Raw genomic sequence first — 14,548 nt, 5'->3', positions numbered from 1 at the left:
ATATATTCTACATTAGTATTTGTGAGGGGGCTCATGAAAGAATAAAGTTACGTTAAAACCAAGCACACTATTGTTTTTCTTGTGAAATTCCCAATAAGTTTGAAGTGTCACACGACGCTTTTCCTATTGAAAAAACAAAAGTTGGATCCAAGATGGTGACTTCAAAATGGCCACCATAGTCACCACCCATCTTGAAAAGTTTGCCACCTCACATATACTGATGTGCCACAAGCAGGACGTTAATATCACCAGACATTCCCATTTTATTAAGGTGTATCCATATAAATGGCCCACCCTATATATATATATATATATATATATATATATATATATATATATATATATATATATTTAACAGTAATTAGAAAAATGATTCAGAGATGATTCCTTGTATTTACTAATTTGTTTTTTGAGTTAAGTGGTTGTAAACAATTTATTTAGGCTTAATTTAAACACACGTATTAAGTTGAACATTACTACATTTAATTTGTTTGTTAAAATTCAACACATTTAAATTGTTTGCAACAATTTTGCAGAACTCCTTTTTTCACTGTAAAGTTAAAACATAAAATTATTTGTAACTTTTATTTAAGGGTTACAATAAAAGTCCAATTCGATCTTTTTGTTTGGTAAACAAAGCACATGTCTTGCATATCTACTAAAATATTACTTAGAAAACAGAAAAAATATATCTTCACAAGCTGCATTCATGTTGTCCCAACACAAATTGATTAAGTTAGCTTTAATTTAAATGGATTAAACATAAAACAATTAAGTTGTCCTAAACAAAAAAAAATCTCAAGAGTTGTGTGGTTTCAGCTTATTTTATACAAGTACTTTAAACAAGCAGCAATATATTTGAGTCCATTGTAAAACATGCAGGGTTCAACACAGTTCATTCATGTTGTTCCAACACAAATCGATTAAGTTAACTTAACAAATTTAACTGGATTAAATAGATAAAACAATCATGTTGTCCCAAAATAATCTCCAGAAATGTGTTTCAGCTTATTTAAAAAAAGAAGTTTGAACAAGCAATAAAAAAGAAACATTTATTGAGTGTATACACATTTGCGTATGTCAATAATACAACTAAACTGAATATAACGAACTGAATAAATATATATTTACACTTTTACCTAAGTAAATAAAAAGCCTCCATGATGGGCTAAAAAATATGTCAATATCGGCACTCGCAGATTCCATGTGGGTCTGTGACTTAAAAAGAAGCTCCGCTTTAGTCAGCGGTATTTAAAAGTGTAGAGTGTGGGTTAAATGTATAGAGGTGACCTTTAGGAAAGGAGCTGCGAGAGGGAGGGATGGAGTTTCAGCAGCTTAGTGATCCACTGAAGGTCAGATCGTGCAGCGTGCCGCTACCATTGAAGGTCTCTTTATTTAGCTTTCCACCCACCAGACCCAGCCAGACCTGCAGAGGCTCATAACAGGACTGGCCTCACTCAATTTGCATAAGGCTGGTCCTAAATTTGATTTGTTATTTGATTTGTTCTTTCGCTATGCACTGAAAAAAATGACTCAAAGATGATTCCTTGAACTTACTAAATGTTTTAGATTAAGTGGTTGTAAACAATGTATTTGGGCTGAATTTAAACAAACAAATTAAGTTGAACATTACTACATTTAATTTGCTTTAATTAAACCAATATAAATTGTTTGCAACAGTTTTGCTAAACTTATTTTTTCACTGTGTACACTCAAAATGATGTTTTTTTGTGTTTAAACAATTACTTACTCAAATAGTGCAGAGTTTTTTGGGGGGGGGGACATGACTTAATTGTCATGTTCAATCCACTTACATTTGTAAAAACGAATAAGTCAACACAATAATTTCATGTTGTCCCAACTCAAATTGATTGTATGGACCCCAGTGTTTTACACACTGAAAAAAATTATTCAAAGATGATTCATTGGATTTACTCAATTTTTTACGTTACGTGGTTGTAAACAATTTATTTGGGCTGAATTATACAAACAAATTAAGTTGAACAATATTAAATTAAATTTGTTTGTTTAAATTTAACACAAATAAAAACAGTTTTGCATGCAACACTTTTTTTCAGTGCAGTGTACTTCATGGTAACTTAATAACAATTGATTTGCAGCTGCTTCAATATTTATTGAGCTAAAAGTCATAATATATTATTTATTAATAGTAAGAATTGCACATTAAAATAAACTGAGCTGTACTTGAATTTTTGGTGTGTTTTCATTTAATCCAGGGATGTCCAGACTCGGTCCTGGAGGGCCGGTGTCCTGCAAAGTTTAGTTCCAACCCCAATCAGACACACCTGGGCTAGCTAATCAAGCTCTTACTAGGCATTCTAGAAACATCCTTGCAGGTGCATTGAAGCAAGTTGGAGCTAAAATCTGCCGGACACCGGCCCTCCAGGACCGAGTTTGGACACCCCTGATTTAATCTGACTGCATAGGTGCAATAACAAGATTAAAATGGCTAAAGGATTGTTTTCAGTTTATGCTGGCATGTTACTGTACAACACTAGTTGGGCACTGTAAAAATGCTGGATTCCGCACAAACAATTTCTATTGGGACAAAATTCAGAAATTCATTTGCCTTATTTATTTATTTATTTATTTATTTATTTATTCTTTATAAATGTAAGTGGATTGAACATTCAATAATTAGGTTGTAGCAAAAACCCCTCAAGAATTGTGTTTCAGCTCATTTTAAATAAGCAGTTTGAACAAACAGCAGTTCTTGAGTGTAGGAAAAACTGATCCGTTTACATTTATTGATTATGTCAACTTTACACTATTACTGTACCTTTAAATATGAGTTCTAATATGTAGCTTATTTATAAACAGTGGGTAAAACTAAATGTATCGGACACATCACCAGTTTTCTCAGAAAACATAAAGGTTGTAATGGTGTTGTTGACCCAATTTTCACCACACTCAAAAATAACTTGCGGTTTGTTCAAAGTACTTATTTAAAATGAGTTGCAACAACACAATTCTTACGGGTTTTTTTGGGAACAACGTAATTGTTTTATGTTCAAACTACTTAAATTTGTAAAAACTATTAAGTGAACTTCTAAGTGATCTATTTGTGTTGTGACAATATGAAGCTATTGTGTGGAACCCGGCATATTTTACAGTGCAGATGTTAGTAACAACCAGTTGTGTATAGTAACAAATTACAAATACTCAAATGACTATAATTGAGTAGTTTTTCTCAGAAATTGTAATTTACCAAGTCATTTTAAAAATGTCTTTTACTTACCCTTGAGTACATTTTTACTGCAGTATTGGTACTTTCACTCCACTACTTTCCTTAAACCTACAGTCACTACTTTACTTGTTCTTGTCTATGGAGATTAAAAAAAATCAGTCCTGTGATTTCTGTCCAATGAAATCGCACATAGAAGGTAAATCGCATCATAGTGAACTACCTCAAGACATGGGCGATTTATAATAACTGTTTGGAAGCATTAAAAGTGTCCAAGAAGATGTCCAAAATCTTTAAATGCATTGATCCAGAGACTGTTTAGAAGCATGTCACTGATGATGACAGATGATGGATGTTTATTAATGATGACCAAAATGGCCTCTAGATTAAACACCCAGCAGACACAAAACGTCAACATGACGTCAGATTGATGTTGTACCCCAATGTTATGTGGACGTTGCATTTTGTTTGAAAATGAAAATCAGGTTGACATCAGAACCCAACGTCAGGCCGACATCAATGTCTAACATCCAACCCAAAATCAACTAAATATCAAGGTCTAATGATGTTACAGCTTGACCAGTGGTGTAGTCCTTGCTATACTCGCGTATACTCAGTATGCCTACTTTTTTCCACGAGCTGTTTGGGTATTACGACTTCTGAGGATCATACCCTCGGTATACTCACTTGTTTTGGTGATTAAACGTCCCTAATTTATGTGTATTCGCGTCTTCTTTAACGGTATACCAAATGTTTTTTAACTCTCATCTTAATTTGTTGCAGTTGGTGCATTTTTGTTTAGCTTGCGCCATTCCCCGCCCCCTGAAGACCGCAGCAGCTGTGAGAACATTTGGTGAGTTTTTCGAATATCACAACAAATCAGCTGAATGGTGTCTCATTGAAACCTTCAAGTAAAATTCTAAAACAGCATGGAATAAATTTGAATGAATAAAATGAATAAATTTGTTTAAATATTGTCCTTTTTAAATGTATAGTTCACCCAAAAAAAGAAAATTGTCATCATTTACTCAATCTTTACTTGTTCCAAACTGGTTTGTCTTTTTTATTCTGTTGAACACAAAAGAAGATATTTCGAAGAAAGCTGGAAACCTGTAACCATTGACTTTTTTTGGAAGTCAATATTACAGGTAACTGATGTTTAGTATATATATATATATATATATATATATATGTATATATGTATATATATATATATGTATATATATATATATATATATATATATATATATATATATATATATATATATATATATATATATATATATATATATATATATATATGTGTGTGTGTATGTATATATATAATGTATATGTGTGTGTGTGGCTATCGAATCAAAGAAACATTGACATTCATCGTTTCTTTGCCTACTTTTAAAATTTGAATTGGGTGGGTAATAGTACACCACCTTTTTTTTTAGGACTACACCACTGAGCTTGACGTTGTGTAAAAGTTACCACTGTGACGTCTATCAGACGTTGGATTTTGGTTGCTTTACCTGAAGAATAAATGTCAGTATTTGACGTCAATATGACGTTGGTTTAAGATGTTGGCTTGATGTTGTGTTTTGGTCACTTTCTAACACAACCTAAAATCAACCAAATATCAACGTCATTTGACGTTGTATTGAACATCAAAAAAATAAATGGATAGACACTGAATTTTGGTCACCTGACATCACAACCTAAATCTAACCTAATATTAACGTCTTATGATGTTGTGTGCCTGCTGCGCAATAACTAAATGCACTACAGAATGTTACGTTTACACACATCCTCAAATTACATGTAAATGAATCAGCCTTAAACAGCCTTAAAACTACTCTTGAGTACTTTTGACAGGTCGACTTTTTTACTTTGAGTAATATTCACAACAGAGACTTTTACTCCTCTTGCACTACATTTTTGAGTAAGTAACGTTACTTTTACCTCAAGTATGCTTATTCAGTACTCTTTCCACCACTGGTAACAACCAAAGTAATCCACACACTGATCACTCAAACAAAACTAATCAAAACTTCCCTCAGCAGTTTGACCGAGTCACTTTCTCACACACAGATATAATAATGGAGGCCTACAGAAGTGTGTGTTGTGCATGTGGCCCTGTCAATCAGTGTGTTCCTCTGTTCTACACCATTCTCTGAATGCTGCGAGTGTGCATGTGATCCCACAACAGTGAACAGCCCTCTCCGTCTCTCAAACCCCTTCAGCCACCGCAGCTACAAGTAAACTGTCTCTCTCTATGCAATCCAGGATCCTTTAACTCTACTAGAAGCTGCTTGCTTTTGGGTGGATGCAAACAAATATTTGTAGTCTGGTTTTTCCTGTTGCGCTTGTGTGAGAGAGCAAGATGGTGGCTTCTCGCTGTTGGATTGTATGGCTTGTCGTAGCTTTGCTCGGCTCTGGGACGTTCAGGGATTCGGTAGAAGCTGAAGAAAGGCTGCAGAATGAGGAGGTGAAGGGTCTGGATCCTGCTGGAGGTCAGAAAGTGGAGGAGGCCGGTGATGGGAACGCATCTGAAGATGACGGAGGAGAAGGGGAAGAAGCTGAGGAGCAGAATACAGCAGATCTGGAAGAAGAGGAAGCAGATGAAGACGTAGAAGAGAAAGACGAGGAAACGGAAGAAGCAGATGAAGAGGAAACAACTGATGAAGATGATAAGATTGAAGCAGTAGAGGATGAAGAAGAAGCAGGAGAGGAAGATGAAGAGACAGAAGGAGGAGAAGAAGAAGCAGAAGATGAAGAGACAGATGGAGTAGAAGATGAAGAAGCAGGAGAGGAAGAGACGGATGGAGTAGAAGATGAAGAAGCGGGAGAGGAAGATGAAGAAACAGAAGGGGTAGAAAAAGATGATGAGGCTGATGGAGCAGAAGAAGTTGAAGAGGAAGATGAAGAGACCAAAGGAGTAGAAGATGAAGAGGAGGAAATTGCAGATGGAGAAGAAGAGGAGGACGAAGAGCAGCAGATTGAGGTGAACGTAGAGGAAGAGGCACAAGAAGGATTAGCGGAGGAAGAAGAGTCTCCACAACAGTTTGAAGATGAAGCAGAAGCTGTGGAGGAAGAGGATGATGAAGAGGCAGATGCTGATGAAGACGAGGAGGCTGTAGCTGAAGGTAACTATTCATTACAGTGAAATACGTTCAAATATCACAGTAGAAAATGTTCATAAATTAGCAGTTTTACGTATTTTGATATTCATGTTTTTAATTTTCCCGCATTTATTTCTGCTTTTGAATTGCATTATTGGATCTTGATCTTTCTTGCTACAACTTTAAACCTTGAAGTGACTTTTATTTACATTTTTAATAGTTTAAAGTGAATAAATGTATACAATGAAATAAATGTAAACAATCTTTTAATTAAATTACACTTAAATTAAACCAAATATATTTTAGTTAATCGATTTAGTTAACTAAAACTAAAACCTTATGAAATGTAGTCGACTAAAACTAAAATGATTCAGATTAAAATTTGACTAAAACAAATGGAATTTTAGTCGAATAACTAAAACTAAATCAAAATTTGCTGTCAAAATGAACGCTGATCTCACATTTCTGCCAGCGACTCCCATTAATGTTAGTACTTTGGTAAAAGTAGAGGTGAGGGAAAATATTGATATATAATACTATTGCAATATTACTGCTGTATATCGGTAGACACGTCTAAATAACAAAAATGTTTTACTACACTATTTATTTAAAGGGCACCTATGATGAAAATCATCTTTTGTGAGCTGTGTGGAGAGAACTGCATGTAGGTATAGTGTGTCCACAGTCATATTGGGGTGATAGAAACACAACAAGTCTGTTTTTTTTTTATTTCCTGACATTAAAATAGAATCCAAATCTCTCCCATTTTGAGGCCGACTGCAATGTGACGTAGGAGTGCAGTTTCCCCACCCACTGAATTGATTGACAGCTGTATTAACATGCTTCTGTAATAACACGTATAATCATATCCACAAGACAGGATGTGTACAAAGCAACTAGGATTAAAAGATCTGTTCATCTCTCTGTGATCATCAGTCATCATCAAATGTGATCAAGAGTGACTTTTACAAGTTTATCACGTTTTAAAACAGACAGTGCGTGATTGTAATGAATTACAGTGATTTTACCCTCTTTATCACCACAGCTGCATGTCAGTACAATTATAAAAGAAGACGCTTCAATCCTGGTTTGTGGACGTTAAATCAGGTTCATTTTGTACATCAACATAACGGATATCCATACAGCAGTGGATATTAATGTGTCCTGTCACATTTGCTGTGCAAAATCAGTGCAAAGTTAAAAGCACACGCTGTGTGTCTATGTGTGTGCGTGAACTTTGTAACAACATTGTGTGTGACTCATTGAAAGGCTTGAATTAAGTATTAAGTATTTCTCACAAACGTTACGTGAGATCTGCTTCCTTTATGTGTGTGACTGTGCTGTTTATCTGATGCAGCCGAGCCAGAGATTGAGGCACTCTCTGACAGGCACGTGGGAACGATGGGTAGGGGAGAACCAGCATTAAAGGCACATGCAACAAAAACAGCTACGTTGTGTTCAGAGCTGAAAATCCCAATATTCTGAAAGGTATTATAAATAATCTGATGGGTGTTTTGAGCTGAAAATATACAGACACGTTCTGGAGACACAAAAGACGCATCTTAAATATTAAAATAGGTGCCCTTTAAATGTTCAAATCAATTTCATTACAGTCCAGTAGATGGTGCTGTTTAACTTGAGGTTTTTCCTTTTTCTGGTGAGCAGGTTCACCTTTAGCATGCTATAGGTTAGTATACTGTAAATAAGTTTGCAGCATCGCAGAAGTTTTCATTCAAGTGCTAATCATTTTGTCTGCTTTAAAATCCCACGTTTACACTGCAGCAAAAAAATTAAAGGGAGATCAACAAACGTGAGAAACGTTTCTGTTTAGTAAAAACACATACTGCTAAAGTTGTACATTGGGAACATAAAGTTGAAAAGGCTAATAAATTCCCTGTAAAGCCCAAAAAGTTAAGCTAACTCAAACCGTTTGAGAAAACCGATTGCAACAAACCATTTAAATTCAAAAACTAGTCCTAATAAGTACTGTGAACTTAACCCATTTGAGTAAATGAAGTAATTTGAGCACAGTAAAACCCAATAAATGAAGAGAACTCAAACCAACTGAGTATTTTAAAACTCAATAAATTAAGGCAACTCAAACATTTTGAGAAAACCGATTGCAACAAACCATTTAAATTCAAAACTAGTCCTAATGAGTACTGTGAACTTACTCCATTTGAGTAAATGAAGCAATTTGAGCACAGTAAACCCCAATAAATGAAGAGAACTCAAACCAACTGAGTATTTTAAAACTCAATAAATTAAGGCAACTCAAACCGTTTGAGGAAACCGATTGCAACTAACCATGTGAGTTAAACTAATCTATATGAGTACTGTGAACTTACTCCATTTAAGTTGAAGAGATATTTAATGAACTCATTACCTTCAACACTGAGTTCAAAACTCTTCATTTCAGTTGATAAAGTTGACTGTTGGGTCTTACAGTGTAGCAATATATTAAAAATTGCAATACAATTATATCGTGACACGAGTATCGTGATAATATCATATCATGAGGATTCTCAACCCTCGGTAATAGTTGATGATCTGTGGAGAGTTTCAGCTGTTTCCATGTCAGTGTTGTGGAGAATTATAGTGCTGTTTCATATAGCTTTAAACTAGATTTACTTGTTTGTTGCTATTGAAGTTATAATGAAATGAGCAGCTTTCACTTCACAGTTCAATGCTCATTCAAACTACAGGCACAAGCAGAATAGCTCTAGCGCACACGGTGCTTTTCTTTTGATTCCAGCTGATATATCAATTACAGTTCAAAATAGTACCACTGTTCATTCTGCTTTTGTGACACCGCTTATCAGTTTGGCCAATCAATATGGCTACCAGAATGACACTGAACTTGATTTGATCAAATGCAACCTGTTCCTGGATCAACATCTGACTTGAGGGACAAGTTTAGCTTATGTCAAGTTTGGGCTTACAGTCAGGGAAAGTTGCTTGTTCATCATTGTTATTCACTTGTCATTTGGTGTAGGTTTTGTGGTAGGGATTAGGTTTGGATTACATTGGAATAATGTTTCACAACCAACAAAATGTGCTAAATTAGAAATTCATCTCAGCAGTTATACAGTAGGACATGCCCTGAGTGACCTCCAAAAATATTCAGGTGACATCACGGGGGGGAAAAAAGGTCACAAAGTTTGACCTGTATCAAGTTCATCAGGCCTTAGAAGTTTGTCAATCAAATAAATCACTGTAGGCTTTATAAAGTTAAAATGTTGTCTATGTAGGTTCTGGAACAGAGCCGTTGTTGGCTGTGTGAAGTCCTGTGTGTTTCTCTCAGTCAGTCTATGAAGTCACACATTGGCCCTGAAATAGCTCACTATATCTGAACGGCAGCTCAAATATTTCAACCACTTCAGTCTGTTGTGGCTGAATGCTGTTGACATGAACTTGACATGTGATACAGTATGTTACAGGGTATCACGTGACCGCATATAGCAACCAGTTCAACGTGAATTGAAGTTTACAACTGTAAAATGCTTTTCAGTTTTAGCTGCTGTTAGAAATCTAATAAAGCTGCTGTCTCCATCTCAGCATACACTAGCTTTCTCTTAAAGGACACATATTTGACCTCTTTTTTATGATTTAATATTAATATTATGGTTCTTCTGAGTGTGCCAGTTTAGGTTCAGTTTAAAACACAATTCAGATTTTTTTTATTATAATGTGTTCAAAAGTGTCATGTTGGGGGCGTGTCCACAGCTCGCTGATTTATGGGTGTGTTGCTTCACATGTAAATTAGTTTCGGCTTCCCGCCCAATGTAACAAGGGGGCGAGGCCATGACCCACTCTGTGTTTGCAACACAGACAGGCAGATTGAAAGGAGGAGGAGAGGATCAGCATTCAGTTGTACTGTACATGTACGACTCAGACACAGACCAAGCAGAGAGTACAAAATCATATGTGTCTTTGTACAGTTTTACAGCCAACTGTGTGCTAGTTTCAAGTGCCGAGCTTGTACACAGAAACTAATAACCACGCACACTGAATTAACTTTGACTGAGGCACCGGATAAGCCGCTCGAAGCCGCGACACGGCACACCAGACACTCTCTGTGGCGCGGCAGAGACATGAAGTGTCCCGAATCGTCCCGCCACGCATTTTTGAATTCTAAACATAGGTTTCTGCAGCGGTCCGCAGCGCCCAGCCGTCGACTTGAGTGTACCCTGATAGAAACCGATGTTTAGTATTCTAAAACGCATGCTAGTTAAGATCACAGGGAGCTTCTGGGATCGCGAGAAATGCAAACGGCTGAAGTATAAGGTAGACTCAATGAGAAGTACACATGTTTGCAAACCTACCTAAAGATACAACCAATAATTCAGATTAGAGCGATAATGTGGAGAATATTGATCTTGTGTTGAGCTCAATGAGCCTTGCATCTAAAAATAGAGCTAGCGTGTTCCTTTAATGATATCGCTTCGACTCACGCTGAAAATGGCGGACGTGAATTAACAAACTGAGGATATGATGAGGATATGATGCGCCTGTCAATCAATATTGGTGGGCGGGGGGACCGCTCTCCTACGTAAAGTTGCGGTCGGTTTGAAAACAGCTCCAATTGGTCCACCATTTTTTATGTTGTTAAATTAAAAAAAAAAAGCACTGGGTGTGCTTATATCACCCCAATATGACAGTCTATACACCATACATGCACATATGTCTGTCCAAACAGCTTGAAAAGTAGATTTTTACCATATATAGGTGCCCTTTAACTAACTGCATTCAGATGATGAAAGATGTTTATCACCAAACTTAGTCTTCTTATTTTTTTTTTACGTGTGTAAAGTATGCTTGTTGTAATTGATGTATCTGTGCACTTTATTATTTTGTAATATTTAGCTATCAAACTTTTTAAACAATACCACAACCTTCACTCAGCCCTCGACTTTTCTTCACTTCTGGTCATGTCAATACCATTAAGGCTGGGCTGTCAGTCTTTTATTGCGGTTCTGTAAGTGCACGATTCATTTCTGCCATGCCTCTGCTTCAAATGAATATGATTCCATTTGTAAAACTCCCTCATAATCATTATCATAAACATTTTGCACCTGAGTGATTGCAAACTGGCAGTCAAGTCATCCTCCATTTAGTTAGCAATGCCCATCTTCCAACAGTCCAATCAGTTTCCAAAGGACAAATTATGCATCGCCCTACATTCTAATTACTGAAATCATTTCTATTGGATGTACCACTTACAGGCTTCACTACTGAATATGTCTCTGATGCCTTACCCATAACAAACTAACTAAGTAATAAAGGCCTTTCTTGAACCTTATTTTTCCTCTATGTAGAAGCGGCTGAAGAGGAAATTGTAGAGACTGTAGAGGAGGTCATGGGGGAGGACAGCTCTGTACAGTACAGCTCCGGCTCTCTCTGTGGACTCTGCTCAGTCTGTGAGGTAAACCGTGCTTTTACCACACTGCACCTATTTTACTGAACCTCATATTGAAGTGTTTTTAGTGATCCGGTCACAAGTGCATTACTGTAGGAGTGCATGTATGACCTGGATTTTATTTCATGCTATGAGCAATTTTATTTTACAGTAACAATCTATTTCACTACATCCTTATTTAAATAGGTAGTTATTCCATGGTTTCAGCGGGGTCCTAAAAAGTAGTAAAAATTAAGACCCTTAAGATGTCTTAAAAGTGATTTTACAAGGTATTACATTTTGTTATTATGTTAAAATTTGCCTGAATTTCTGTCAGTAAGTACACAGAGAGTGGGTGGTTTCTAGAACCTGGTTGAAAGCATTCAACTACATGAGTGTTTATAAGAATAAGGCAATCCAGTAAAAGGCATTTCATCTCAGTAGGGATTGAACGTTTTAGACTCTGTCTATAGGCTACCACTGTCTATAGGCTATTTATTGCTGTCTACTTGTAATTGGATCAACAAAAATGGGGAATCATAGTGGGGACCTATTATGTGAAAATCACATTACAGGGGGTTTAAAGTGTGGCAACAGTGTGTGAATACAGCCATGCCTCTAATTAATTCTGTTTACTATAATCACACTAGCATGTTTCCATTATGAATTAGCATGATTAGCATTTGATAGCACAGCTAATCACAGTCTACGAGGCAGTTGTACGGTGCAGTATCTGATTATTAAGGTGTGTCTAGAAAGCTAGTGATTGGCTGCTCGTAATCTTAGTTAAATGAGCCCTGCCTTATGTCTATCTGATGGAAAGTTCTGCGTTCACAAAGTTTGATCCAATGTTAAGTCAATGACAGTCTTTTGCAGTGGAAGTCTATGGGCATCATGACCGTAATCAGTGCATGAGGTGTTAATGTTGCCTATTTTAGCACGACTCATGAACTTTCTGTAGTACACTTGGTATGATCCCTTCCTAAGCAGAGATGTACAATACAGTAAGTCTCTTTCTCTTTGCTCTCAGCACTGTGATGCCTGTGACAAATGTCCCTGCGAGGAAGGAGACACATCAGAACACTGCCAACAATGTGAAGTAAATGTAGTTTTGTCATATTACCTATATATATATATATATATATATATATATATATATATATATATATATATATATATATATATATATATATATATATATATATATATATATATATATATTTGCATGGATGGCTTTTAAGTTGATTAAAGTAAAAAACATTAACATGTACGTGCATTACACACACTTCATCTCTCCTTCCACAGGATTGCTCCTACTGCTATATTTGTCCTGTAATCTGCGAGACCGTCTGTCAACCAGGTAGGGTGATAAAATTAAAAGATGCACACTGGATTAGTCCTGAAAATATTCTTTGTGTACACTTTTTTTTTGGCAGATTCAGATATGTTTATATGTCAGCATTGTATGTTGTAATGTAATCATTTTGAGAGAAACATTTTAAACTTAATTGTTGCTTGTTTTAGGTGGAGTTCTGGATGTGCTCAGTGGTTCCCTCTACCAGTAAGGATGAAACATCCATCCAGAACCCTCCTTTCCTTGCAGAATATTCACTTCAATATATTGATTAACAGCATACTTTTATGTTGACGCTTATTTGTGTGTGTGTGTGTGTGTGTGTGTGTGCGTGTGCGTGCGTGCGTGTGTTTCTTCAACAGGACAGTGATAACATTACTCTGAAATGGATTCTTTACAGCGCCGTCTTTTGGTTGAACAGAGGAACTACAGATGATTAAACTTGTGTGTTTGCTGGGCCAGATCTTGAGCTTTTCACCCTGAAGACAATCTTTCTTATATGTAACTGAAGAACTGCCAGGACTCTAATGTTTACCAGTTATAGGCACTTTAAAAGTGACTTTTTAGGCTGTGTTCATAGGGTATATGCAGAGCTAGTGCTTCTTCACACACTGATAGATTTCCAGTGAACGGTTAATGTGTCTTTTCTTTTTCCATGTTATGCGGTTCCATTTACCGCATCGATGTTGTAATGTCATTAAAATATAATCAGTTAAATAGACTTCAGTGTTCATTTAGTTGCACAAGCGTATATCGAGAAGCCGTTTACTCGCACGCACCAGTCAGGATTAGCAGGCTAGCGCAGAAGCTCCATTGAATATACTAGGGTAAAAATAAATGCTCATATTTTAAAGACATGATGGGGGGAAATGTAATTTGATGCACTGCTTCTTATAAAATCTGAGACCCACTTTATATTGGATATCACTCAGCCAGTGGAGATCGCCGATTTACAGACCTTAACCGTGCCGATTTGGTAGTGGCATACAGTTCACCGGAAGCGCTTAACCCAGGTTACAGACAAATTAAAAGTCCTTTAGCATCCTTTCTCATATACCCCATAGCAATTGCATATGAATGCAAAAGTTCTTACTATTTCATTATGCTTCCGTTTTTGACTGTAATTTTGATCAAATAAATGCAGCCTTGGTGAACACCAGACTCCTCTTTAGACCACAGAACTCATACTGACTGCAAACATCAGAATTATTTATTTTACTCATTTATTTATGTATTTATTTTCAGATTTAATTTTTCTGCAGATCTCAAGCTTTTCAAGGATTTCATTCATAACTATTCCGTGATCATGTTATTAAATAGTGCATCACTTTTAATGAAACTTTTTTAGTTTGCAAAAATACTGTTTATTATATGTTCTACTTCCAGCCGGTGGCACAAATGTAACTGTCTACAAGTGTAAACCTTCTAAATGGACAAAAGTAAAGAAAGCACTTCATAAAAGCAGTATATTATTTCATACAAGT

General features: G+C 36.1%; 1 protein-coding gene across 1 annotated transcript; it reads left to right on the top strand.

The window, feature by feature from the left end:
• The first annotated feature begins 5,375 nt into the window (after window positions 1-5,375).
• LOC130238948 (uncharacterized) lies at window positions 5,376-14,218 on the top strand. Its single transcript, XM_056470065.1, has 6 exons — window positions 5,376-6,336; window positions 11,631-11,737; window positions 12,741-12,809; window positions 13,016-13,070; window positions 13,235-13,271; window positions 13,427-14,218. Exons 1-6 carry the CDS (start codon window positions 5,574-5,576, stop codon window positions 13,446-13,448), a joined length of 1,053 nt encoding a protein of 350 aa, XP_056326040.1. The 5' UTR covers window positions 5,376-5,573; the 3' UTR covers window positions 13,449-14,218.
• The last annotated feature ends 330 nt before the right edge of the window (window positions 14,219-14,548 follow it).

This window comes from Danio aesculapii, chromosome 12 (genome assembly GCF_903798145.1).
Source record: "Danio aesculapii chromosome 12, fDanAes4.1, whole genome shotgun sequence".
Classification (NCBI taxonomy): domain Eukaryota; kingdom Metazoa; phylum Chordata; class Actinopteri; order Cypriniformes; family Danionidae; genus Danio; species Danio aesculapii.
Note: the sequence above shows the minus strand (reverse complement) of the source record. Positions and strands in the feature narration are given on the sequence as shown.

Excerpts from the sequence above, each read along its gene's own strand:
- LOC130238948 (XM_056470065.1), top strand. The coding sequence starts at position 5,574 with ATGGTGGCTTCTCGCTGTTGGATTGTATGGCTTGTCGTAGCTTTGCTC. Across the intron at positions 13,071-13,234 it reads CGAGACCGTCTGTCAACCAG|GTGGAGTTCTGGATGTGCTC; the intron begins GTAGGGTGATAA and ends TGCTTGTTTTAG. Across the intron at positions 13,272-13,426 it reads CTCAGTGGTTCCCTCTACCA|GACAGTGATAACATTACTCT; the intron begins GTAAGGATGAAA and ends TTTCTTCAACAG.